The following is a 23201-nucleotide window of genomic DNA, read 5'->3' on the forward strand; positions in this document are numbered from 1 at the left end:
AGCTGTGGGACAATGTGTGAAGTGTGATGCAGACACAGACAATTGAATTAATGCAGTATTTTTTGTCCAGCAAGATTTGAGCCGCATGTACAACCCTAAACCTGCTGATCCTCTTGTGACTTTTTTGGAACTAAGTGTCAACTTCCTACACCTTCCTGTGATGGCTTTTACAGCAACTTATTTTCATGAGGTTCCAGAATCCTAGTGCATGGCAAGGAGGTAACCAAGCATCTGGCTCAGTTGTAGTTGATAAACTCATCTGATTCATGGGATAGAGTTGCTGAAGTCTGTTTTCTGATCCAGTGGTGCTGAAGCACACAGGCTTTGTGCATTGGGTGGCTCAGTTACTGCTATGTGAAACTTCAGTTCTTCAGCTGGAACTTGCCTGCAGCTAGGGCTCCTCTGCACTCAGAACGGTGTCCTCTGAAAGCTGGGAAACCTTTCGGGACAGCTTTCTCTAAGTCTAGTAATAGTACATCCCAGTAGTTAGGAAAATGAGCAGATGTGGCAAGACACCAGGTTTGCCAACAAGGGAACATGACTGAGCTCATGTGGGAAGGGTGAGGACAGAAATTAATGGTCATGGATGTAAATTAGTCTGAGATTCTCTGCACTGATGGTCACAGGCAAAGTCTCATGGACTTGTGTGCCTGAAATGAGATTGAAGGAGAGAAACTGGTAGTATTACAAAAAGATGATGGGTCTCTAGAGAAATAGCAAGTCCATGGGATTAGATGGGATCCTTCTGAGCACGTTGAGCTAGCTAATGTTGTTGCAAGCCATATTTCTCTTTGAATAGTTGTGGAGATCAGGGTTGTGTCTCAATGACTGGAGAACGATGTTGCAGTCATCTTCAGGAATGTAAAGGAAGATTTATTTGGGGAACTGCATGCTGGTCAGGTGCAGTTTGGTCCCTGAGGAATTGTGGAGCCAGTCTGTTTAGAAGCCATTTCTAAGCATATGAAGGTGAAAACAGTAATTAGGATTACCAAGAGTACTTGTCCACCAGATTGTCTGGAACTGTGGTTGAGGGAATAGAAGCAGTGATGCCATCTACATTGACTTCAAGTGTTTCACTGTGGTATTCCAAGAGCATCTTTGTGTCTCATTTGCAGTCTAGATGAGATAGATACTTGCTCAGTAGATAAAAAGGCAGTCTGGATCATTTAGCTCTGAGAGTCTGATTTGGAGTGTGTCGTGTTTAGTGTCTTATCAGTGACCTGGCACAAGTTGGAATGCCCTTCAGCAAGATTGCAGGTCATCATTGTGGAGCGGGATGCACTCAGTATGTTTGAAAACATGGCATGCTAGTCCGAAATGTATGAAATCTGTATAGCTGTTGTGTTTAAAATTTCTTTCTATAAGTAACTGTGTTTCATTTCAGATTATGGAGCTCTGTGGTGCAACAAGACTTGGCTATTTTGGAAGAAGTCAATTTTACATTGCTTTGAAACTTGTTGCTGTGGCCCAATCTGGTCTCCCTCTAAGAGTGGAAAGCTTAAATACAGGTAAACCACAGGAGCGGGGGAGTGGGGATTGAGTTGCTGAGTGCAATTATTGGTAGTTGGCTTACATATTCTTACAGAGTGCCCTTGTAAATTAGTGGGATGCGTCTTTATCTGTCTTGCTAATTTAAAAATGTGGAGAAACTGAGAGAGTGTTTTCTTACTGTGCAGTAAATACAAGTTGAAATACCTTACTCATTGAATAAGTATTGCTTTCACCATGGGACAGATGAACAACTTGTACCTTGCTACATAGGAGCAAGTTAATTCTACAGATTGCTGATGTGAGAAATTGTGAGCCGTGTCCTCTGAGTGAAGCACTAAGAGGAGTAATGTAAACTGGAAGGAGAAGAAGTATGCAGCATTTGCAGGCTTTTGTAGCTGCTCGGTTTCCAAAGCCTTGATTGTGACAGATGGAAGGTTATCTTTTCTGACATTACATTTCTTTGCACTTGGTTTGACAGTTTTTTCCCTTCTAAGAGCCGATATGAATAGTAGATTTTTCCTAGTGAAAAGCATGATCTTTGAAGTCTATTGTCAGCCAAATCACTGTTACCCTATTTTCAAAGGTCTTCAAAGGTCAGCTGTGGTGTGGGTGGTGAAATACATAAAACAGGAGGAAGGCTTGCTCTAGAATTAGTTTAGAGCTGCAGGAAGAGCTTTGGTGTGAGGCTGTCCTGTAGCCTTCTGAATGAGATAAGTGGATCCATGTCCTTGTTGTTCTGTAAGATGAAAAGAGACTTAGGAGGACGAAGTAATGAGTTTCAAGGCACTGTAGCCCATGCATTATTGTACACAACTCACAAGCGAAAAATATCTTTGGAGCACACTAAGGTTTTGCCTTAGAGTGACTTTCCTAATAGATTTCATCTCTGTAGAATAATGACATGATTTTATATGCTAGTAAATAAAAGAAGTCTTAGGAGATTTTTATGTCTTAAGGATATAGATTAAACAGCAATTAAGGAGACTGTTCAAAACAATCTGATATGACTGAAGTATTTGACAAAGCTATATAAAAAAAGAAATGAATCACTGTGTATACCTTCACAGTTATGTTTATTCTAGGTTCATACAAACTGTTTATGCTGATTTCATGGGGTATTGTAGCTTTTTGGAAAAGTGCATTGTTTTAGTCAACATTTTGCTAGTATTCAAGTCCTTTTCTGTTTATAAGCCATTGTGTGTTTATAAACACACAGTTTTCCTGATGCGTTCCCTAATCTAAAACCTTAGCAAGTTGTAGCAGAATGCCCTAAAATCAGAAAGCTGGAAAAAGAACCTTCAACTCTTAATACTGATAAAACTGGAACTTGATCAAACAACTGTGGAATTTCTCATAAAATGTCTGTTGCAGAAGAAAAAGACAAATCTGTATGTAGGCTTTTTGCAGGGATTTTGTAATCTTGGTTTTATTTTAATGCAAGGTATCTTAGCTGGAAGGAACTTTTCTATTAAAAAAAAAAGAAAAATCACAAGAATTTTGAAGGAAAGAATTAAATGAAAGTACAGGGTTAATTTCAAAATATAAAATGTTGCTAAAAAATTAACAGTGATTGGAACTTTATTTCACGTTGATAATTTTCTTGATTCGTGACAATATTAGAAATACTTGTAATGATTTCTGAACTTCTAGGAATAATTTTCTGTAACTGGTTCCAAGGCTATAAAATACACCAAGTACAATAGAGAGAACATTTATTTTTACCCTAACTGTTTTTAGCTATGGCCTGTTGCCTTGGTTGCAGTGGTTCCAGTCCTATCTATGAATTTCCTGCTTCCAGAATGATTCAAGCATTGTTGTAACAGCTAACTCAACAACTAAAATGCAGCAGGCTGATAAAATGATTCTGAGCTTTGCTAACTTAGTTCTGCACATTCCATCTCCAAGATGTCTTGAAGAGAAAGTGTTAGAGCCGTCCCAAATTAAGCTGTATGCTCTTTGTCTCTTCAGACATTTTAAATTAGTTGAAGCTTATATTTTTGGACATCTACTTTTTAGCTCTCAATTTTATGCACGTTTCATTGATTTTCTTAATTTTCTTCATTCTTTTAATGAAGGGAATTTCCTTTACCTTCCTACTTTTTCCTTTTGTTTTTTGTGTGTCCTGTCAGTAGACAAGGAATTTATTTGTTTTATCTGAATTGCTGAGTGGAAGCTCAGTCAAATTTTAAATATAAGTCTAACCTAAGTGTGGTCCAACTGATTCTTAAGTACTCTTTTGATTACTCAGATGAGCAGTAGAGTAAGAATACTGGCATTAGTTATTATGCTACAAGCCACCAAAGCTATTGTTCCTTTGTCCCAGAAAATTTTCCTTCCAGGAAGCTAAAAATTGAGACATGAATAAGCAATGTCTATTTCAAAGCAATATTTGTTTTTTAAGTATGGAATGCAGGTTTTGGTGGAAAAAAATATTAGCAAGGATATGGGCATGAAGAGTACAGAGAACTCTTTAATATACTCAATATCGAGGGTTAGTTCCATTCATGACAACTCTCACGTTTATAATTGAGGGATTTCTGAATGGTAACAAATGTTATAGTGTTGAAATGAGAATTTTCTGCTGTTACTGGAAAAAGTCAGAGAGGAGAGAGGTAAAAATAGCAGGTTAGTCACATAGGAACTTAGTACAGCTAGACAAACCTATATTTATCTAGTCTTGTTTTTAAAGAAGACAGTAGACTATTCTGTGTTTCTTTTGAGTTCTCTATTATTTTGTGACTTTTTCTGGCACAGACTTCCCCTGTGTCAGTTGGATCATCTGGTATCTGTATTTTCCTGGTTTTGCAGACATACACATTTTCACTTGTATGCAATAGCTTTTTCACTTTTTGGCTGCCTGTGGTTTGCTGTTTAGTTGTGTTACTTTCCTGCTGCAGCATGGAGTACAATGCTCATGTAATAAACAGTATGCAATTTCATCTTGTATTTTAATGTAGTTGTAGTACCACTGAGTCATTTTCAGTACCAGAGGTAATTTATGTAAGCAGCCAGCAAGAGAAATTAAATTTGAGCCATGCTTGTAATTTTGTGTTGGAGACATGATTTCCAAATAAGCTGTACAGCAAATTCACAATTTATGTTTATTCAAAGTGGAACACTAAGATTGCAGTTGGGAGAAAAGTGGTAGAGGTCTTGCAGTGGGAAATTGAAGGTTTACATAGTCTCATTTCTACATTGGGCTACTCTGAACCATGGTACATTAAGCTAATGGGCTTCCTAGCATTTTGTAGAAACTTTGTATTTTGCTTGTTCATATCAAATGAGGTGACATTGGCATATTTCCAGTATTCCAAATGCGCTAATTTATCTTTTGTTGTAAAAAAGTATGCATAGATGTATTTAAGCCATAGTCACACTCTTGGTACAACTAGATTATATTATCTTTTGTAAATATGAACATGACATTAGCTCACCAAAAGATGATGGTAATATACTGCAGTATTTTAGCGTTTGTTTTGCTGATGAAGCGTTCTGTATGAAGACCCTGGTTCTTGATATGTGCTAGAAATGGTAGAAAAATTTTGAAAATCATGCTTCAGTAATGAAATGTTGACAAATCTAACAAACAATGAGCTAAATCCTGGTTATCTGGTTGCTGCTGCATTTAATGCACAGTTGTGGTGCAAAGCTGTGATGGAGCAATATGAAGTCATCTTTGTGTACCAAAGTCAGAACTTGGGTAGCAGAATCATGAAGTCTAATGCAGAATAGGTATTTGCTTTTTCCAGCTGCCAGGTGTTGGCTTGACTATAGCAGCAGTCTCAGTGTGTAAGGAATTGAATCACGTGAGAAATTTTAACTTCAAAATAGAAGTGTTTTTATTTTTAATCATCATATTTATGTGAAGTGAATGTCCTGCTTTGTGTTTTTTTTAACAGTAAAGGACCTCCCTCTTCCCAGATTTGTTGTGTCAAAGAATGAACAAGAGTCAAGACACACAGCCTTGTATTCCTCAGATGCTGATAACCCAGCTTCGTATTCAGGTGTGATTCCTCCTCCTCCGCCTGGCAGGATACAAGTCAAAAAAGGCTCTGTGAGCCATGATGCCGTTCAGCAGCGTGCATCAACTGATCAACAGGTAAATTCACTTAAAAGACTAAATGGGATTCTTAATCACCATTTTGCTGTGTAGATGTCAGTTAGATAGGGCTTCTAAGCTAGGTTGCTTTCAATATAGTTTCTTAAGAAAATTATATGTATTCTACATGTAGACCATATATGCCTCTGAAATACTTGCATGTAAGGAAACATTTATTATGAGATCTTAAAATCTGTGTTTAAAATATTGGCAGTAATGGACAAAGAATTGGGACAGAAAAGAAAGTATGTAAGTTAGGATGGCAAATATATAATTGTCATTATGGTATTAATAGCTTGTTTATTAAATCATTCCCATCAGTTTCCTGGTCATTGGAACAGTGGTACTGAGTGCCATGGAAGACTGAATTTCTAGTCCTTCAACATGCTCCAATACATGCAAATCTGAAATACTGTATTTAGAAAAAAAGGTCTCTAAATTTTCGCAGCTGCTTTTCTCTGCCTCATGTTTTTTTGTTCAGTGGTTTAACTCTTAAGGAGAGACAACGAGAACCAGAAAAACAGACCACAGTTTTCAAATAGCTTTTTCTTATGTTTTAATAATGAGAAAACTGATTACTTTTTGTTCACTGGTTCTTTCATCTTCAGTGACAAGATGTCTGAATTAATGAAAACTGTAAAAACTTACAACTCTGCCTCCTCATGCACAATTCCTTGGGTTTACAGTCTTGATACTCTTTGTCCATGGGGAAATCCTTTCTGATTGTCTTTTCTACAAACAAGAGCTGGGTACAAATGCTAAGTTTTGCTGGGTGTATGTATTGAATTACCTGTTTTCTTCCCCATGGTGTGCTTTTTTTCCCTGGGCGTATTTTGTAAAGAATTGAGGAACTTGCAAATGTCCCATAGTCTCTGCGGGAATCGAGGAATCACTCATAAACTTTTATTAGTCTCTATGGAAATAGCCCAGACTGATCCAATAGAAAGAAAAAGTAAATTAGTAGTGGAAATCCATAATCAGTGTTTGGCTGCCACTTCCTTTCTTTGAAAGAGAAGATGGGGAATATAACAAAAAAAGAGCTAGCAGTAGGTCTCAAGATAGCTTTTTGCTGTCAGGCTTCTGTTAGGTGTGTTTGAAAGAGCTACCAAGCACTTTGCACATTACAAATTTCCTAAGTCTGATTGTGAGGTTTTGGTTTTTTATATGCTTCCATCATGATATTGAGTTTATTTAGTAAACAGTTGTAATTTGGTACAGGAATCTGTATTGGCATGATGTTAAAATAACCAAAAGAAAAGTAAATCTGGTGTTTGAGGTCTTCAAGTTCAGAATAAAGAAGCTACATATTCACAAAAGTGTATGTGCACCCCAATTGAATTTCTCTGTCTTGGCTGATAAAAGCAACTTGGTATCTCTTTTTTTACACAAGTCTGTCTGGGATCTTCAGAATAAAGAAACTCTGTATCTAAGTCCTTCAAGTAATCTGGCCCAGAAAGAGGGTTTGGAACAAATGTAGCAGATAGCATAGCATTGAGTCCAGCAGTTCTAAATTTCACAGTCTAGAACGTCAGGGTAGTATTGTCTAATTGTGCATGCTGTTGTAAAGCTGAACATTCTACGACTAATGCTACATTTCTGTACAATGAACCCATTCAAGCAGCCTTATTGTCCCATCTAATACTTAGTGATTCAGATACCAGGTTAGAAATAAACTGAGAAAGGAACTTGAGCCCAGGTTTCTCACTTCCATATAAATACTCTAATTGGTTTGTTTCATAAAAGATGAGTACTGTTTTTATCCATGTTTTCATGGAAATTGCTGATTTAGTTGTCTTGGCCTGGAGATACCATTCAGATTTATGAAATCTAGAAAGAGTTTGATTCTGAATTCTCATGCCACCTTTTTGACGGATAAGTATTTGAAGAGATGAAGTCTGACAGGTAAATCACAATGTGTCATCTTCCTAGGGATCACTCTTCTTTCTGGAGGTGTATGTCAGTTAAGCTTGGATATTTCACTCATGGAGCTTATCATGTACTTGTTAGATTCTCCATTAGCAAATTTGGGGGTTTGTTTTTTCTTCAACTGTTTGTGGCTTTGAGAATGTGACCAGCACTTGAAAATTCATTGATTTCTTAAAATGCTATGGCTGAAATATTTTTTGTATGGCATCATAAAGAATCTTCATCTTTAAAAATTGGTTCCTTTTTATGCAGCTTTCTGTATTGGTGAGATTTGTCATGCATAGTATAATATCTGATAATCACAAATAATTTGTGTAGAAGAACTTTACGGAGTATGTTGTCTACTGAAATGTTCTAGGTAAAACTATTTCTTTTTCAAAGCATTATTTCAGCAGTTCCGCCAATGAACTTTACTTGGAGGCAGGGAATCAGGAAATAGCAGTTAGGTTGTGTTTCCAAAGAGTAGCTATAAATGATTTTGTGGTAGCTTTTCTAATTTATAAAGATAGCACTAGGCAGAAGTTTATATCTTTTTAATATTGTTAGAAGGTGACTGAAGTCATGCTCAGCTGTCATGGAAGCTGCAGAAGTGATTTTAGGAGTCTAGTTGAGTAATGAAAGTTGCCATCACTCACTGGATAGCATGTTAACTACACATCCTAGTGGAGATAAAACACTGGGTGGAAATATTTATTTTTTTTTCCTCTGACAGAATTCCTTAGAGGCTAAGTAGATTTGAGCACTTCTGCTGACAATGTGACATCTATACAAGCACTTTAGTGACATAGGTATGCTACCACAGTAGCATATACATATCTATACCTTGATAGTAGCAGCTATGTTACTAAAAATGTTAGTGTACTGAAAACTTTCATAGAAGAGCAGCAATGTTGAGATTAGGAGGAATTTTGTGTTTTCTGAAGGTAGCTTACGAGTGACTAAATGTTCTCAGTGTTGGAGACGTTTTGTGTTTTGCTGTTAAAGCCAAAAAACAAATACCTTTTTCAGGTTTTTTTTTTAGTATGATCTGATGTTGATCAGGTACTGTTTTATGATACCCCCTTTTCTGGAAAAGAGGTAAAAGTATTTAGCCTCAATAGATACTGAGACGTTAACATCTGAAAAACACGTATCTGACAAACGCTTACAGGCTGAAACTTGCTATACCCCTGTGAAAATAAAAGGTAAAGCTGAAGGTACTCCTCTGCCTGTGGGTTCATTAAGAATATGACTGGCACTCCAGATCATATTGATTTAGTGCTATGTCAGTGTAGCCTTAGGAGGAGAAGCTCAAATTTGGTACACGTAGCAGACAGAATTTGATTATTTCAATTCTTTCAACTATATGAAAACCAGTGTGATTTTATTTTAAGGTTCTGCTAGTAGTTCTGGTAGTTTGTTTCTGTGCACTTCTGTTTTGTAGATTGAACCGGTAATTTCAGGTAAAATATACCTGGTTTACAAGCACAGAACTGGAAAAGATCTCATATATAATTTTATTATTATAAGAAATTTTAAAAAAATCAGGGTTCTCTCTTGAAACTGCGAAGCCTTTTATTCCAAACTGGCTTTGTTGGGGAAAACTATTCCAGGGCCTTAGTAGGAATATTCATGGGAATATGGTGGGAATTCCCACTTAACTCAGCCTGTTCATTTAACGACTTTGTCATTAGTATTTGCTGCAGGGCACTACCAGTGTTTACTGGAAAACTATTGCCTTCCACTTTAGCTCTGTTTTGCTTGACAAAACAATCCATAGTCTCAGTTTCGTTTCATAAAGTCCTTACCAGTAATCCTTAATCCTTCTCTGCCTGTGATCCAATTTGAATTTGCATTTATTGAAAATATTTTGCTACATTTGTACTTCTTGTTCCAAGTGATATTTGACCAATATTAATACTATTTGGTAGGGTTCTTTCTTGTTTTTGCTTGATATGTCTCACCTCCTATACCTTGTCAGCTGTGAATAAAGCAAATCTGTCATACTTGACATACTGTAGGGGTCTGATACGTGACCTGTGCATCCAGTCTTCTCTTTATGGCCTTTGGTAGTAAACATTCATTATGCAAGAAAAATTGTATTTTATGTTTTAAAATTTGATAGCTGACTGTTCCCTATGTCCTGAAAGGGATCCATCTGTCTGCTGCCTTACATTTGTTGTTACGATTTGTAAGCATGCTATGTAGTGTGCATAATCGATTACGTAAAGTATCAAATTAGGTTATTGTCCAAATCAGTCATTCAAGAGCATTATTAGAAACTTCCCTTCAATCTTGTGATTTCCGTTCTAATACAACCCAGCTTTGCCCCTTCTATAGCCAGTTCTTTTTCACCTTAGATCCTTGTATTAATCTCCACATTGCTGAAACTATCTTGTATGAGACCCTGCTGAGGTAATGCTCAGCTTCAGATTAAATGTAGTGCAGTTCCTTTGTTGAGGAAATCACAAAAATACCAGTATGATTTCTCATGCTGTGATTGATCCCTTTTTCGTTTGTCTCTGGTTTAATTATTATTTTCCTCAGTTGGCTGAACCACACATCCTGTCTTGAAAAATGTATAGTGCTGCAAGTGGAGAAATTCTCATTGAACCTTGGGCTGTTTTGTTCTTTGGTGTGAAAGCCAGTTGATTAGAAAAACCTGGGTTCTACAGTGCAATTGCCATCTCTAAATAAATAGTTTTTCATTATGGATCTGGTGACTAACTCATTAGCAGGCTGGATGGTGTCAGGGCCTGGATTACAACACCTTTAAAACTATTCTTGAGATATCATGTCTGGCTTCATTGCCTCTGGAATTTTCGTTAGGCAGTTTTCTAGCCTGATGTGTGCAACCCAGGAAAAGGTTTATAATCTCATTTGTCTTATGTATGCTTATAATGCCCATGTGAGGCTGAGATTTCTCTGGACTTTTCAAGCTTTGAAAATTAATTTCTTTTATTAGTAGATTGGACAGGTGAAAGCAAAGAACCCTACTTGCTCAGTTGCAACAAACGCTTTCATAAACTCTCAAAACACTCACTTTATAAAAATGTGCATTGCAGCTGAGAATAAAGTTGGTTCTGATAAAACTACTCTGACTCTTTACCAACAGTGTGACGCTCAAGACAAAACTGAAGTGGAAACTGTACAATAAACCATGTTTTCTAGGTAAAACAGAAAACTTTTTATCCAGTGTAAAGGCAGATAAATAGTTAGTAGTTAATAACCTATATACAAGGGGTAACCTGTATATAATTGAAGTTTCAGTAAATCTCTACTCATTGTGTTTCCCCATGACTGCTTTAGAATGGGAGTCAGTATTTCTACTGTCCTGCCTCCTCCCCAGCCTTTTTTGGCTTTCATCTTCCTTCTTTACATTTGCATCAGGCCATCAACATTTTGGCCAAGACATTTGCTATATATATGCACGTATATGTGTGTGGTTATATAAATATGTTAAAAAAAAAAAAAAAAGTAAGGGTATTAGCTCTCTTAAGATTCTAGTTAGCTAGGTGAGTGAATACCATGAGTGGCATTTGTGAGTGACTAGGATCGTGCAAGGGAAAGATGGTGCCAGAGAAATCCTGTCAAAATTGGGTTTAAACTGGTTTGGGAATGTGTGCCCATTGACAGTACAGCTAAAAATGTGGATTGTCCACCTTGCAGAAGTTTGGCATCAGAGCTGGTGACATGCTTTTGCTATTTAATTACTTTGGAGTCTGTAAGCTCCAAATCAATTGTGGGCAATCTGTACACGTTCAGAATTCTGATATAATGTTGTTTGCATGCTGAGGACAAAGTTAATTATTTCCTATGTTTGTGCTGCTGATGATCTGATTACTGTCACTACATGCTTTACAGAATCGCACGAACCACATGTATAGTAAAGATTTAGGGGGGATCATATTTACAATACCTTCCTGTGCCAGCAGCACAGGACAGCTGTTAGGCAGAGGCTTACTGAAGAGTCACAGTTCCCAGCCTAGGGCAGGGCTGCCTCATGATGACTGTGTGTCAAGTTTTAATGTTCGCATGCAGTTACTAGAACTAGTGAGTCGTTTCCTCTAGGTAGACTATCAAACATTTGTCTGCTTCAGGTTTTCTTCTGTGTCTTTCTGGACCATCTGATTTGCAAGAGTACTGGATTAAATGAATAACATCTGTGTCCAAGCATAGCTTTCTCTACATTTATTCCATGATGTTTTGTCTAAAAAATTCAAACATCCCTCAAATCTTGTTTGATAAAAGATGGCTTGTATAAAAGCTAATGGAAGAGGGAGCTTTTCATTAAGTGATGCAGTGTCATGTTGCACCTATCACCTGTTGCACAGTAGCCTTTCAACCTCAGCTCCATTTTCCAGCCTGCAAAGTGGCACTTTGGAAACCCTGACTCCTCCTTCTCTTGCCCCATATACCAGTGAGAATAAGAACGTCCTGCTATTGAAAATAAATCTGTTAACTAAATACAACAAGGAGAAATCTTCAGACAAATTTCAGAAAGTCATGTAGCTGCAACAAAGTATATTGAGTTGATGGAGGTACTCTGGAGGAACAGTAACACAGACTGTGCAGTCAGCTGATCCCTCAGTTAAAAGCTGAAGTGAATTAGTATTGCTCCCAGCCATTTTGTAACACTCTTTCCCAGTATGTATGAGTATGATTTAAACACTTGGAATAGAAAGTTTGAAATCTTGTGGCCTAGAAACCTAGTTGAGGAAATCTGACTTGGTAGTCAGAACTTCCAGAAAATACCTCATTTACAGAATCAACCAAAGTGGCTTCACTTCACAAGGAATGGGAAAATCAGAAGGCAAAAAAAGTGCAAAAGTTCACATCAACACATTTACAGTCAATTTACAGTAAATTTACAGTCATTGTGGCTCTAGAACTTTTTTGTTAGGATGCCTGTATTTTAGAATATACCTTGCTTGGAGAAAAGCTTGTTAATGGCACTTTCTAACTTTCTAAATGACTTTTAGACTTTCATTGGTGTAATATTGTTTAAAAAGTTTAATGGTCTTTGAATATTAGGCAATGTAAATCAGTTTGGGTAATTTTGGGGAAGCCTACATTTAGTCTGTCTGTTGGTATATGTTAACACCTGTTTGCATAGAGAAACTTTCCATGTTCTGCTGAAACAGATTTTGAGGTTTTGGGCTTTGTTATTACTTTTCAGGATATTTGGAGTTCAAGTTTTGCTTTCTTTTACTTGCTTTCACTAATACAGTTCAGTTCTGATTGAGAGAACTAGAAAACAAGAATTTCAAAAGATAAAGATATAGGGAAGAAATTACTTTCTACTACATGAATCCTTTGTACAATATAAATTATTTTTCCTTTGTATTTGATTTGAAATGAGATAAAGTGGTAATTTGAATGTCTTATGAGAACTGATTCCGTGTAGAAACTGCACATGTGATTCTCTTTTTTCCCACCTGTTCAGGAAGAATATAGTGTAGTATGGGATTAAAGAGAATTGGGAGCCTTAGCTTCATGGCAACATTGCCTTGTACAGCAGAGAAGTATATCTTATCGTTCTTTTTTAAAAATTGAATCTGTGTTTTTGCATATTAAAAATCAAATGTCCTATTTGGTGATTTTTTTTTTTCACCAATCCTTAATTCTGGTTTGTTTTAAATGAAACTAAATAAGTGTGAATCATTTGATTAGCATTTGGTATGATAATAAATTGCACAGTAAGTATTTCTTTTGAGACCTGGTTTCAAATGTAATTTTTATCAGAAGTGAAAGTGAATCTTATAATCTAGTTTCCTCTGTATCTAAGCCATTTAACTCAGCATAGCTATTGTTTTAAGAATGCCAAGTTAAAAATATATTAGATTACACTGTTTGATGTAAATGTGTTCAGTCCTAGTTGTGTTATACCTGACTTCTCCTGTTCCCTCATTTTAATAAGTACTAAAATTTTCACTCTATAAAGTGACAGTTTAACAGCAGTGATGGTTGTTTCTAGAAATTATGGTTTTAGATAGGCTTTTAGTTATGTAGTAAAAATCTTAAAAGATTTCTCTGTTTTAATAGGAGTCCACATCTCCAGTTGTTTCACCACAGCAATCCCCACCAACCTCTCCACATAGCTGGAGGAAGCACAGCCGCCATCCCAGCGGAGGGAATAATGAGCGACCCCTTGCTGGACCTGGGCCTTTTTGGGCTCCATTTAGTGAAGTACAACCAGGTATAAATGTCTTGTTATGCTTCACTGGTAACCCAACGTTGTGGAATTGTTAAATTAGTATAGTAAGTGAGCTTAGGACAGTTTATCTTTGTGTTTTCCAGTCCTGGAAGTTTTCTTGCAGATTCAAGTGTCTGTGTTGATAGCAGCACTGTAGAGTCTGTGGTCTTGCATATGGCAGATCCATTTATTAGTGTCACATGGGAAATGCTAAGGGTTTGGAGGGAGGGAAAGAGTGCTTAAGTTTTCCAGTGGAAAGTTTTTAAAAACAAAACTGATAATCCTGTTGAAATTGTGCAGAAGCTGTCAGTATACCTGAAAATGTGGGGACCTCAAGGGAAAGCAGCAGATAATATATTGTTTGCTTGAATTATATTTCTGATAGATTAGCTGAATTGCCAGAACAATTAATTTTATTTCTTTAAAGTTTATGTAAACAACTGAAGTGTCTGCATTTTCAATCTGTCAAGGTAGAAACACTTATTTCAGTGAAGCTTTTCATCCTTTAATGTTTCTCATTTAACATGAAGACCATAATTGTTATTGTATCACTGTATTCAAATTTTCAAGTTTTATCCCTTAATATGTCTTATTTTAAAATAAGTTCTGTTTCCTGATACCTGGTAGTCTTAATAAATTTGGGAGCAACTGTAATTCAGGTTTTGATTTTGATGGTACTGCTAATAATGTTGCATTTTCTAGGTTGTAGTTTGAACTGTGATTGCTTTGTTTATTTCAGTTATGATATTCCAAAATTGGTCTGTCACTTTTCAATTATTGTCATTCTGTAATTCTAAGTGTCCATGGAGGAACAGGGATTCTATTAGAATTGGTTCGATAAGAAAATAAAACTTCAGAAGTGAAGTGGGTTGTATGCAGAGGTTTATGCCTGTGTCCTGAATGTTGTTTGCTAGTAAGTCCCAGTCAATTTACAATTAAAAAAATTTAGACTGCTCATTGCTTATATAATCCCTTCTAAGGGTTCAATCCAAGCACTGTCAGCACTCAATTTCTCAATGTTTTTTTCTCTTGTAGTTCAGCTGACTTTTGTTTCTCTACAGCTGAAATACATGTCTGTCTGATTTCTAACTTGTGAAGTTTTTCTAACTTAAAGTCACAGACTCCAGGACAGTATGCAAACTCTTCCTTGTGTTGAAGAGTTCAATATTGTTATCTTTAAAATAAGTTGCAATACCATGTTAATATTTCAGTTTGGTAATGGTTTCCCTGTGATGTTTAATGGGTAAATTTTTCAGAAGTTGTCTGAGCATGTTTCTGAACTAGCCCAGTATTCCCTGATTTTATATTCCATACTGGAACATGTTCATAGTTTATTTAAAATGAATGCAATTATATAAGGATTGTGTCTTCTGGCAATGCTAAAGTTAAAGTGGTTTTTCATACATTAACAAAAATTTTCAGTGTAATTTACTGTGGATGATCCTTTTGCACTGCAGATGATTAATTATTGTTATGAATTTCAGCTGTTGTAGGCAGTTCAGCTTTTTCCCCCTCCTCTGGATCCTACATTTTAAGAACAGTGTTTATAGAAAAATTATGCTCTCATGACGTTTAGATAGAGCCAGATAGACTGCTGGTTAGTTTTCCTAAGATCAGTACTACAAGCTCATCTTGATTCCAGTGCAAGATACTGAGAAACCAGGTGAAGTGTTATTGTTTCAGTAGGGCTGTGCCAGTTCATTTTTGATCCAAGCAGAATGAGAATCCAGGTCCTCTCTGCTTGTATTTCACTTTATTCTCAAACATTATTTCACACAGTGAGGTTGTCAACTGTAATAATGGAATCTCAATTGTGAAAATCTTTCTGGTGGGTCAGATAATAAACAGCATGTTGCTTAAACCAGAAGGGCAAAAATCAAATCTAATTTTTTTGTTGAAGAAAGATATATTTAAACAGGAAGATTCTGACTTATGCATAGTAAACATTCCATTGTATCCTCATACTCCCACTATGAACAAAGTTAAACAATGTTTTCTCTACTGAATTGGGCTGTAGAATAATTATTAGATAATAAGTCAATTGTTGGTTTTAAAAATCTTACACATTGTCTTGCATTAGAAATCTAACCCATACCTGTAGTTATCAGTTGCTTGGAAGAAAACCTGTTCTCATCTCAACAGAGCAAAAGAATTTGGATTTTACAATTTTTTGTCACTTGTGTTGTCCTGTCACCGTAATTCAGTTAGGATAGTGTTAATGCTTTGTATGATGTATATTACTGGTTTCTGAGACGCTGTCACACTAGCTTACTGTGCTTACAAATAGGAAATCAGAAGCCAAGGCTTGTTACCATCTCTCTTCAAGAATTTTAGTAAAGAGAGCCCCAAAGGATGCATTTATTTTACTTTAGTATCAGGAATTAAAATTCAGTGACAGACATTGATTACCTGTGTAGAATATTTATAGTTAGCTCAGGTCTCATCCTGCAGTGTTGGAGTCAAGTCTGTTAAAACCTGAGTGTCTCGAGTGTTTCAGGTGCCTTTGATTTAGCAGTTTAAGATAAGATCATGATGTTGACAAACTTGGGAGAAAGAACCCTTCCCTACTTTAAATGATAGTTGAGTGGCATGTCAGAACAAGAAAACATTTTTTTATTACCCTGTTGTCTGTTGGGACTGGAAACAAAGCAGAATATTTATGTTGGTAGTATCCAAATAATGATCTAAAACAAGTTTCAAAATCTGAGATCTTCTGTCCTAGGATATGTGTTAGCTTTCTTTGGCATAACATCAGAGTCTTGTGTTGATATCTGAAATATGCATGAGAAATTGCAGCTCTAAGCCATACTTCTTTCTTTTCTCTTTGGGAAAGATTTTGTAGCCATTTGTGAACACTTCAGGGACAGAAGTGGAACATGTCTACAAGTAGAAAAAAGTTAAATATTGATAATGAAGTTGAATGCTAATGTGTCTACTATGCTAATGTGTCTCCCTTGTATCTTCAGAGCCCTAAGATATTTACTGGGCTTGCAAGGGACTGAACAGTCCTTTGTCCCCTAGTTAATGCTTCAGTAACTGATGATAATTGACCTTATTGCAAGCTTTAGAATACTCTTACCTGGGCATAAGAGCTCTCCAGTATGTTATCTTATTGTCAGAATTGTATTCAGCTTCTGGTTTTGTTTCACCACAGATTGATAAGGAAAGCAATTCTTAGTTTGCAGAGTTAGTTGAAAATTTAGTTCTAGTAAACCATATTTGCTTAGTTGTTGAAAAGTACATGTTTACTAGGCAGAATATTTCTTACATTTCCATTTCTATCTCAAAGTAAAGAGGGGAGCTTTTATTCCACAGGAAATTAGATAATTTTCCATAAGTTATCAATGTGTTGGTAAGATATTCAAGCTAGAGGAAGAGAGAAGCTACAGCAATTCATTAGGTCTTCATACTAAACATAGAGCATTAGACTTCACCAGCTGTTCAAATCTGATGATTGGTCTTGGGCCTATTCTTCATTTAAAGTATGGTGTTGCAGGTGTTTCCACTGATGAAGATGCACAGAGACCACTGAAGGTTTCCTTCATTGGGTTACAAATCATAAAATAAAAATAGACCAATGGCTTTGAGTCTTCTCTGTGACCCTGTTTTCCTCCAATTTCTCTTCCACATTTCTGTTTCCAATTTGGTTTTGTCAAATTGAGGTATTAGGTGGTGACAGTCCATGAGTATGTGTGTAGATCCAAGTCTTTATGGTCTTTCTTCAGTGTTTTCCAGCCATCCCATCCTGTGTCCTAAAACATTGCACTGGAGAGTAAATAACAAGAACAGTAATGCAAGCATGTTCTTGCTGGTATTATTTGAACAGGAGAGAAAGGAAGCAGTTCTTGCAATAGCAGTAAAGTACTCTGAAGGTAATCACAGTTTGGTGCTGCTGGCATTTCCATTGCTGTCAAAGTACTGCTTTGGAACTGATACTGTGCTAAGCGAGATATGAATTGAATTGTACCAAGATGAGTTGTTGAGAGAAGTGAAGGAGGAGTAAACATATAAAAGGTTCATGGTAATAAGGTCAGTGTCTGACAGGTAGAAAAGGGGAAAGTCAGTGTATCAAAAATAAAATTTGGGTGTCACATATCAGAAGGACTGATGGGAAGGTCTTGTCTGCCTCTCTGTTAGTCCTGAAGGAGAAAAGGTGGAAAGAGACTGAGCTTTTCTCTTGAGTTTCCTTCTAGTGTTTGAGTTAGATGAACTGCTGAAGAAGAACCTTGGAGCAAATAAAGCATTGTCAGATGCCTTATCTTTATTCTCAGCACTTTTGAATAAAGTCACTAGAAGCTCCAGGCCACATCGGGAGCTTCCAAAAGTGGAGGATGAATTTCAGGCAAAATGAGCAGTTAATAGTGCCTTTTCATCATATTAAAGCTAACTTGGAAAGAAAAAATCCGCCACAAAAAAAAATTTATTAAATTCTCCTCATGCAAATGCTATTTTTTTACTCAATATAATGCAAAATTAAATGTGTTCTGCACAATTATGACTACTGTATGTAGGAAAAGAGCAAAGATAAACTGGTTCTAAGCATTTTTCATATTACTTTTCATTTATGGAATGAAAGAGTAATTGCATGTTGCCAGGTATTAGATAGCAGTATTGTATACTAACAATTATACTGCCACTTAAGATGTTAGTCCTCAACATGCCTCACAGATTCTCAGATTTCCTTCATTCTGTTTACTGCAGTGTAGTGTCATAAAGGCTTCAAGAACCTGAAATTGTTGGTGTTTGTCAGCTTCATAAATTCATTACCTCTATATGAATGCACTTCTCACAGCAGGTTTTATAGCCAGCATCATAACAAGAAATTCTTGGTGTTTATTGTATGAAATTAAATCTTACTAGCAGGATTCAATTTATGACATCAGTGTCCTGTTTCTTGTTGTGTGGAGGGTTTACAGAAACTCACAAGAAGCTGACCTGACTTTTAAAAGGAAGTCTGTTTCTTCATACAAGGCAAAAATTCTTATCTAAGTATGACTTTATTTGGCATATTTCAAGAGAAGGCATTTAGTTGTGCAAGAAGAGTAGATTCATCAGTTTCACAAATGTTGTTTAGATTTAAGGCATTCAGCATTTCTTTCAGGAATTGAGGAGTAGAATGGAGTCCTGGGATTCTTCTAGACTTGTTCTAAATAGTTTTTCTCTCTGATCTGAGTTTCTTAAATTTTTAATTGGCAACTGCAATTTTAAAGAATTTTAATGGTTTTGTATGTAGAGCAGTGGATGACCTTATCTTTCTGTAGCTGCTTCATCCTTATTTTAATATTAAGATATTAAACATTGACAGTTCTTCAGAAGTAGATTATAGCAGGGCATTGGGTGAATTTCAACTTTTGTGTCAGATAGTCAATAGATAGCAGATATCAGCATTCTATATGGATGCTTTTTATTATTCTTGGCCTGTTCTTAAGCAACTGAGTTAAGTTAGTGTGGAAGTGGTGTAGTGGAAAAGGATTGTCTGTGCCAAAATCCAATTCTTAAAAGGAATTTCCAAGACTTTGTTCTTTGAATGGTGAACTAAAACGTAAAAAATAAAGTTTAATATTGATAATGAAGTCAAATGCTAATATAATATGCAACTTTTAAATAGTATTTGTCCATACAAGTGTTGCTTATTTCAATTAAATAAAAATGTGGAATGTTTATTAACTTATTCAAAACCCATTAAATGGATAAAATAAAATTTACATTTTACATGTGTTGCAATAAGCTCATTCCTCAGTTCTGTCTTTTTAGTGCAGATTGAAGCTAACATAATGTAAAAATCTACAGAAGCGAGATGTCAGGACGTGAACTTTGTCACCTTGGTGCACTTTGGTTTTCATTTTTCTCATCATTCTATAGTATATCTCCCTGACAGGAGTTATTTCCATATTCACAGTTCTTTCTCGGTTTTCAAGGTTGTCTTTTGAAAAGGAAATGTTTCTTCTAATTTCAGGCTCATCGACTTCTAGTGATCCCATATGGTCTGGCCATTCACCACCACCCCATCAAGAAAATTGGGTCAGTTTTGCAGATACCCCACCAACCAGTGCTCTTTTAGCCATGCATCCTGCTTCTGTCCAGGTGTGACACTTTATTGGTATTTGATTTGCCTCATTCAGATTGATGTTGCAATCCTTGGGTTCTTTTTTCCTTCATAATTTTCATTGCAGCTGTTTACTGTGTATCTGTGCTGTAGTCAATTCAGTGCTATTTGCCCAACAGATACTTGTTTCGTTGATTTGCCTTAATTTGGAATGATTAAAGAAAGCTACTAATTTTAAAAATGTCAGCAATTATGACTTTTAAACTTGTGTATTTAGCTTTTTATGTGTATGTGCCATACTTTTTTTTTCTGCTTACATACCTGCGGTCATTCCATATTGTATCAGTGTGCAAAAATACCCTGCCATTATCCTGGAGATGCCATCTGCTGATGGTTTCCTGCAGTTTTTAAACTATTGTGAGTTTTAAATATGCTTTATATTTTGAAGGCAAGAAGTTGAGAATTCATAGAAGCATTTTAGGTAGATAATACTGAGGAAAAATATTTCATTTCAGGACCAGACAACAGTACGAACTGTAGCATCAGCTACAACAGCAAATGAAATTCGTAGGCAATCAAGTAGTTATGATGACCCCTGGAAAATAACTGATGAACAAAGGCAGTATTATGTTAATCAGTTTAAAACCATTCAACCCGATCTAAATGGATTTATACCAGGTAAGTTACTCTTTACAAAATACAATTGTGGGTGCATCAGTTCTGTTACAAAGACTTTGTTTTATACTTAGGCTTGCATACTATTTTCAAGGAAGTTCTGCATTTTGCTGATAATATTCTACTATAGTTCAGTGAAAGTCAAGAAGGACTAGAAACTAATTTGCCTTTTTCCCCCTCATTTAACCCTAGTCATTATTGCCATTTTTTCCCTTTGCTAAATAACTCATCACCTTTACAGTAGGTCTGTCTTCTAATGATTTCACTTCCCTTAAGTATTAAAAATGATTGTTGCAATTTTTTAGGATCTGCAGCTAAAGAATTTTTCACTAAGTCAAAACTACCTATTCTTGAACTTTCTCATATTTGGTAAGTGTGATTATTTAAAACAATTCTTAATAATAAATATTTAGAAAGATGACAGCTGTCTGATAGACATCTAATAATTACTAGGAACTGTTAAGTAAAATTTTGCTACTACACTAGTATGTTCAATCCTGCTCATATTTATGACAGTATTACTTTAGTGGGTTTTAAGGGGCCTGGGCTGGTACTATTTACAAGGCACTTTGAGAAAATTTCAAACTCCTTAGAGTTACAAGCAATTTGTTTGAGATTTTTATTGTTAAAAATGCATTTAAATTAAAACAATTCTTTCCTTATCTATATTTATTTATTCATCTATGTGTAAGTAAATTTAAATGAAATGTACACATACACATTTTTAAATAAATTTGTGGTACATGGTGACAAATTCAGCTTTGAGTTTGTGCAAATCTTCTGTTTCATTGTATTCTGGAATTTGTACTGCATCATTGCATGCTGTCATTAAATGGCTTACCTTGGCAGGTGCTATCTTTCTTTCAGTGTAATGATTTCTATTTCAGGTATTTTCCCATTTAAAATAAATTATAGTGCCTCAGCACTATAATTTCAGTAGTGTACTTTGCCAAAAATCTGAGGCCAATAATATTGTGTAGTACTGTCTTAAATGGGTTAAAAACCAGGAGACATAAAAGTGTCTTTAAATTATCTGTAAACTGTTATCAACTAAGGCTCATCATCTTGAGGAGTAAAGCACATAGTGCTATTATGAAGTGCTTAGTAGGATAAAGGGACCAGTAAACTTTGCTCATCCTAGTAGCAAAATTGGAAGCCTGTCTTTTGGAAATAAAATAACCTTTAGAAATTTTATTTACACTAAGTTTTCCTTCTTAGGGAACTGTCAGATTTTGATAAAGATGGTGCACTGACATTGGACGAGTTCTGTGCTGCATTTCATCTGGTAGTTGCTAGGAAGAATGGGTATGATTTGCCAGAAAAGTTACCTGAAAGTTTAATGCCCAAACTGATTGATTTGGAAGACTCAACGGGTAAGATACAGGTTCAACACAAATGTCAGTATTTTAAAATTATGGTCTAATTGTTACAGCAGATACTTGTTTGTATGAACAGAAAGCACTTGTCAATATGAACTAAAGCAGTGTACAATTTTTAGAAGTCTTATTGCTCAAAGCTAATTTGAGAATGTACATATTTCTGTAGAGGGCAGTTATTTAGGAGCAGTACACATACACTATTACATTTGGAAATATTGACTGTGTCTTTTAAAGGTTAAGGAAAACAAAATTGTCACAGTATGGATTTTATTCATGACCAGCTATTGTATTTCAATTTCCCAAGCCAGCTATACTTGAGACTCACTTTCAAATGAGTATGCTTTCTATTCCCCCTCATTTATGAAAATACAGTATGAGTTTCTAAGTATCAAAGGTACTTAAAAAATATTCCCGGATTCTATGATAAGGGGAGGATAGGTGTTTAAAAATGCAGGATCAGTATCACAGACCCCTTTTTTTTGAAATTCACCTTCTGACTTGAAAGCAGATTTATCCTTCATTGTGTTGGCACTTAGTTGTTCTGTGCATTGCCTTTTACTTTTTGGAATTCCCAGAAAAACCACTGAATGTGTGAGTTCTGCTTGTTAATACATGTGCCAAAAACTTAGTCCTGTAACTGAAAAACAAACTACTATTCCATGTTCAAGTGGTGTTTAAAAACAGGATGTCTGTGGCCATCTTATATTTTTATATTTTAAAATAGATAAAGGAAACTGAGTATTTTAAAGTTGCTTTAGATTATTTTTTAACAAGCAGTCTTTGCTTGGAAAGTCAGGTTATATTCTGAGTGCACAAGTACTATGATTTGCTAGAATTTATTTATTTTCACTAAATTCTTCAAGGGGACTCTTTTCATACTGTGTTTGTAGGCGGTCTGAGACTTTAATCTCAAAATTATGGATGAGTTCTTAAACTAGATACTGTGTTTCTTATTATCTCTGCTTTAATAATGAACCTGTTTTCTGTGGGAGTAGGTTGACTCTTCAAAGAGCTGCTGCTGAAGTGTTTTCAGTATGAGTAAGCATTTTGCTATGATGAAGACATTTGTGAGAAATACCTGCAACTAACTGGCCTAAAACCTAGCAAATGTCAAAAACCATTCCATTCTCTCCATTTTTGTATTAAAGTGGTGATCAAGCAAAAAATCTTGGTAGGAAGTAAAATAACATTTATTTGTATAAACTGTTGTTACTAAAAACAAACAAACAAAAACCACTAAAAAAATCCCTGAAACTCCACATCCAACAGATATATTTGTCTTGGTCTGTTATTGGTATTAGAGTTCAGCTAAAGTTGTCTTGAAACTTTATACATCAGACACTAAATCAAAAATATTATGTGTATGTTTATTGTTCTCATTTAACAGGCAACTTGCTTTTAGAAGTTTTT

General features: G+C 35.7%; 1 protein-coding gene across 5 annotated transcripts in view; it reads left to right on the plus strand.

The window, feature by feature from the left end:
- REPS1 (RALBP1 associated Eps domain containing 1) overlaps nucleotides 1–23201 on the plus strand; it is a 61677-nt gene that overhangs the window by 14198 nt on the left and 24278 nt on the right. For all 5 annotated transcript variants that reach the window (XM_084203161.1, XM_084203165.1, XM_084203162.1 and 2 more), the window contains exons 2-8: nucleotides 1385–1508; nucleotides 5391–5590; nucleotides 13541–13694; nucleotides 19648–19775; nucleotides 20253–20415; nucleotides 20718–20781; nucleotides 21631–21785. In XM_084203161.1, the coding sequence (XP_084059287.1) occupies nucleotides 1385–1508; nucleotides 5391–5590; nucleotides 13541–13694; nucleotides 19648–19775; nucleotides 20253–20415; nucleotides 20718–20781; nucleotides 21631–21785 (988 nt within the window). The remainder of the gene's footprint in view (nucleotides 1–1384; nucleotides 1509–5390; nucleotides 5591–13540; nucleotides 13695–19647; nucleotides 19776–20252; nucleotides 20416–20717; nucleotides 20782–21630; nucleotides 21786–23201) is intronic.

Source organism: Fringilla coelebs (genome assembly GCF_963513975.1).
Source record: "Fringilla coelebs genome assembly, chromosome: 3".
NCBI classification, from domain to species: Eukaryota; Metazoa; Chordata; class Aves; order Passeriformes; family Fringillidae; genus Fringilla; species Fringilla coelebs.